This window comes from Cucumis melo, chromosome 4 (assembly GCF_025177605.1).
Source record: "Cucumis melo cultivar AY chromosome 4, USDA_Cmelo_AY_1.0, whole genome shotgun sequence".
Lineage (NCBI taxonomy): Eukaryota > Viridiplantae > Streptophyta > Magnoliopsida > Cucurbitales > Cucurbitaceae > Cucumis > Cucumis melo.
This window is the reverse complement of record NC_066860.1, coordinates 11,352,842-11,357,915: the sequence shown is the minus strand read 5'-3', so window position 1 is coordinate 11,357,915 and position 5,074 is coordinate 11,352,842. Positions and strand designations below refer to the sequence as shown.

At 28.4% G+C, this 5,074-nt stretch overlaps 1 protein-coding gene across 1 annotated transcript; it reads right to left on the bottom strand.

Moving 5' to 3' along the window:
• Positions 1–4,231: 4,231 nt before the first annotated feature.
• LOC103494911 (transcriptional regulator SUPERMAN-like) lies at positions 4,232–4,834 on the bottom strand. Its single transcript, XM_017046108.2, has one exon. The coding sequence runs from the start codon at positions 4,832–4,834 to the stop codon at positions 4,232–4,234; it is 603 nt and encodes a 200-aa protein (XP_016901597.2).
• Between the last annotated feature and the right edge of the window lie 240 nt (positions 4,835–5,074).

Here is a 5,074-nt window from a genome sequence, read left to right as displayed (position 1 = left end):
TTTTTCAAGATTCTTTATACACGATCTTTTTTTTTTACATGATCGTTTACTTTTTTTTTAAATAATCGTTTACATTTGGCTACTCCAATCTAAATGATTTTTCTTTAAGATTCTTTATACACAATCTTTTATTTTTTTTACACGATCGTTTACATTTGGCTACTCCAATCTAAATGATTTTTTTCAAGATTCTTTATATACGATCTTTTAGATTTTGCTATTTTTTTGTACACAGTCGTTTAGATTTGGTTAACCAAATGTAAACGACGTAAAAAAAAATAGGAAAAGAAGAAAGACGATGGAAAAAATCACAACAAAAAAAATAAGAGGAAAAGTAGAAATACGATGGAAAGAAATCGAAAAAAGAAGAAAAACAGATTAAACAACGTAAATAAAGAATTGAAAATAAGAAAGATGATGGAAAGAAATTGCAGAAAAAAAAAAGAGGAAAGAAGAAAGACGATGAAAGAAATCGTAGAAGGAACACGATTTATTTAAAAAATGGCTAACTTTATGAATTTGTTACATGGGCCGTAAATAGTTTGGTAATTTTTTACATTTACGAAAGTTTCCCTTAAAATTAGTTAGAATTTATATATATATATATATATTTTACTAAGATAATCATTTATGTTACCTTGAATATTTTACAACCACAAAATTAAATCTATAATATAATTGAGTTGAATTTAAATCAACATCATTTATGACAAACAATATTTCAAATCAAATTTTAACAATATATGATTAATAAAATTATTGTATTATAGTTATTGATTTTGCAACGAATTTATGTTTATTTGATAATGTTAATGTTTTATAATTAATTTTTTTAATATTTTTTTTAAAATGCCATAAACAAAATATGTATATATATATATATATATATATACTTTTTTTAAAACTAAAAAATAAACAAAAAATGTTAGTTACATAACACAAGAAACGAGAAAATGAAATGATTATAAAACAAGCTTATGCTTTTTTTTTTTAACAAACAGGAAACAAGAATACTTATCGAACATAATCTCGTTTCTTATTCTAAACAAAGAAACAAAAATGTTAGTTAAATAACACGAGAAACAAAAAAAATAAATGATTAACAAACAAGTTTATTTTTTATTCTTTTGTTTTTTTAGGAAACAGGAAACAAGAATACTTAGGGCCCGTTTGGTAACGTTTTCGTTTCCTATTTCCTGTTTTTGTTTTCATCTTTTTAAGAAACAGAGATGTTTGGTAACATTTCTTATTTCTCCTTCTCAAAAAGAGTACAAACATTTCTCATTTTATAAAGAATTATTGGGAAAAAAGTAGTTTATTTCGTTCCGTTTCTCAATTATTTCTATTGGTTTTCTTTTTCTCAATTTATTTCTATTTGTTTTCTTTTTTTTTTTCAATTATTTTTATTGGTTTTTTTCATTTTTCTCAATTATTTTTATTGGTTTCCTTTTCATTTTTTCTCAATTATTTGTTTTATTTTCTTTTTTCTTAATTATTTTTATTGGTTTTATTTTCCTGTTTCTCAATTATTTTTGTTGGTTTCCTTTTTCTTTTTCTCAATTATTTTTATTGGTTCATTTTACTTTTTTTTCAATTATTTTTATTGGTTTCCTTTTCTTTTTTCTTAATTATTATTATTTGTTTACTTTTCCTTATTCTTATTTATTTTTATTGGTTTCCTTTTCCTCTTATCTCCATCGTCTTCCTCAAATTATCATCATCTTCCTCTTTCACTCATTGTCTTCCTCTTCACCTCTCATCGTCTTCCTCTAAAACTCGGACTCTTCCTCTTCGCTGGACTGTTCCTCTTTATTGGATCCATAATTTTTGTCTAATTGTTCCACTTCATTGGATCCATAGTTTTCATCTTACTTTTTCTCTTCGTCGGATCCATAGTTTTCGTCTTCCTCTTTGCGCGGATCTGGATTTTCGTTGTGGGTTTTTCTCTAAATCATCATAGGTAGCAGAGTTAAAGGTTAAATTTTGTTTTGTTTATTTAAATTCTGAATATTGAAGACATAATAACCTACTTTAAAATTAATATTACATTCTAGATGTCACAAAACATAGATGAGGTTGTTGAAATTGAGGGATTAAGAAGTGAGTCGACATCATCTAAGAGAAATGACACGAGTGAGAGATGATATTGCCAATCAAATTTGGCAACATTTGAAGGATAGATACAATTTTATGTTTATGTTATTATTTTTATTCATGCATCGGTACTTCTTCGTATTAAATGAATAAAATTTTGATAATTTTGTTTTTTATGTTTGATGGATGACCTATGTTTTTGTTTAATGTTTAATTGAAGTAGATGCAAAAAATAAAAAAATAAATCTAGAAGAAAATCAGAAAACAAGAAACAGTTATCAAACACATTTTTTGTTTCTGTTTCCAAGAAACATAAACAGTTATCAAACACATTCCTATTTCTTGTTCTAAAAAACAAAAAGAAACAGGAAACAAGGAACAAGAAACAAGAAACAGAGAATAAAAACGTTGCCAAATAGGCGTATTGAACATAATCTCGTTTCTTGTTCTAAGAAAAAGAAGAAACAAGTAAACTAGAAATAGGGAACAAAGAAACAGGAAACAAGAAATGAGAACATTATCAAACAAGTTCTAAAGTTCTTGGGTCTAGTTTTTATTTGGTCCTTAATTTTCAAAACATTACACATTTAAACTTTAAGTTTTGGGTTTTGATATTTCAATTTAGGTACTCAAGTTTCAAAATATACAATTTCTACCTTTAAGATTTGGAGTTTTGTTTTAAATTTGGTTCTAATTAGGTTTAAAGGTCTTACATTTCTAACTTTGTTTTTTTTTTCACCTTAAATACTCAACTTTAGTCATGTTAACGTCAATGTCTATTAATTAGTTTAAAACAATTGTAAGTGAAATTGTAATAGTGACAAAACTAATAGTAAAACTTAATAATTAATTTCACTTATTTGATCGTATTAATGTTGAAAAAATAATTGTAATTATTAAAATGATTCACAGACATTAACACTAAAGTCAAAATGAATGTTTAGTAAAAAACGGAAATTAAAAATGTAAACATTTCCGCTTAGAAACCAAAATAACCTCAAATCACATGATAAAACTATATAATATTTCAAAACCTAATACCTATACTAAACTCAAAATCTACATTTAATATTTTGAAAATTTTAGAACAAATGAAAACTAACCAAAATTTTAGGAATTAACATTCACATAATGGTAAATATAAGATGGCGAGATATTGATAAAAGACTAAAATGTGATAGGTTCAATTTATGGTAGCGATTAAAAATTAATATCTTGTAAGTTTTTTTTACACTCAAAATAGTATATTAAAAATGTATTTGTCCTGCAAATTAGTATCAACACATAAATTAAATAACAAAAAAAGTCCAAAAAATATGGATCAGAGGATATGAAAATGAGTGAGATTTCTTCAAGAATTTCCACCAACCATCGGCACGCCCACCATACATGCAATAATCATCGTACAAAATGTTTGTCTAATTTAATTACTTCAATTTTACAAAATCTATACAAAAAATTGTTTACAATAATCATGTCAAGTAGGATCCTTGAGATGCAAAACAACTTTCCCCGTCATCTACTTTTAATTTTTCCAAGTATTCAGTCTCAAGTTTTTAATTTCATAGACAATATCTATACACACACATAAATATATATAATTTTTTTCATCAAAGAAAATCTACACCCAAGTGGATATTCAATTTCATGAAGCAAAAAAAAAAAAAAAAAACTCTCGTACAAATTATTTTTTAAAAAATAATAATCTCATGGGAACAACCCTTTCATAAGTATAGGGCTAAAAAATAATAATAATAACATGAAGAAATTAAAATTGGAATTCAAACTTACATTATGTTGTGGTACAAAACAAATAGAGGGCGGTGGCGGCAGGAGAAGCAACCGGTCGGCCGGCAACGGAGGAGGGCGGCCATATATAATATCCCTCAATTAAATTTTTGTACTGCATTTTCCTTTATTTGAAAATCTTTATAGTGATGATGCAGCTAATTCAAATAATGCCCTCTCTTCAAAAGGAAAATACAAATCCCCATGTCTATACACACAACAAAAATATATATGGAGAGATTTATATAGATTTATATATAGATATATGTAACTATATATAACTGCACACACAAAATGATATATCATAGGGAAAAACATGGAATTATATATAATATTACTATTATTGCTACTACCGATCATGCCCGAGTCGAAGCTCCAAATCAAGTTCTTCATCATCGTCCTCGTCATCACCACCATTGCGATCTGATCTCTTGTCTCGACGATCACTCAAGGCAAGGATAGGCGACGACTGTGAGGCGAGGCTCATGTTCGTTGTCGTCCAATTTTGATCTTTGAAAGTATTCAAAACTTGAGGGTTGTTATGTACATATGAGAATTGATGATCGTGAGGTGGTGATGAAGTAGTAGTACCCAAACACCAAGTGGAAGAAGTGGGGAAATAGGTTTGAAAAGATTGGTGATGAGATATTGTCGTGGCTGCCGCAGTCGTCGTCAACATTGGGCGAAGATTTGAAGAATGGTTGCTGAAGGGTTCAGGCTTAGAAGGGGTATTAGGCTTGGTTTTAACACGGTCTTTGCGGTGGATGTTCATGTGGCCACCTAGGGCTTGAGCCGTCGTAAACCCTCGTTTGCAAAATACGCACTCGTAGGAGCGCCCACTACCCATTTCGTTGTTGATTTGATCGGTCTCTTCGGTTGTTGTTTTTGAACTCTGGTGTTGGTCGGTAGTGGCAGCGACGGTGGTGGTTGTTGGAATAAGGTCAGGGTCCATTGGGGGTGATTTTGCTCATTCCCAGCATAGAGAGAAAGGAGAAAAGAGGGATTTTTTTTTTTTGTTGGTTAATGAATGTTATAGAGGATAATAAAGTGATGAAGAAATATGAGAGACAAATATAATACATTGGTTTTGTCTAAACCCCAAGATCTATATGAAGAACAAAATAAGAAAAGATTTGAGAGATTTTTATTTTATTTTATTTTATTATATTCTTGGTTGTGTTGAGACAGCCAT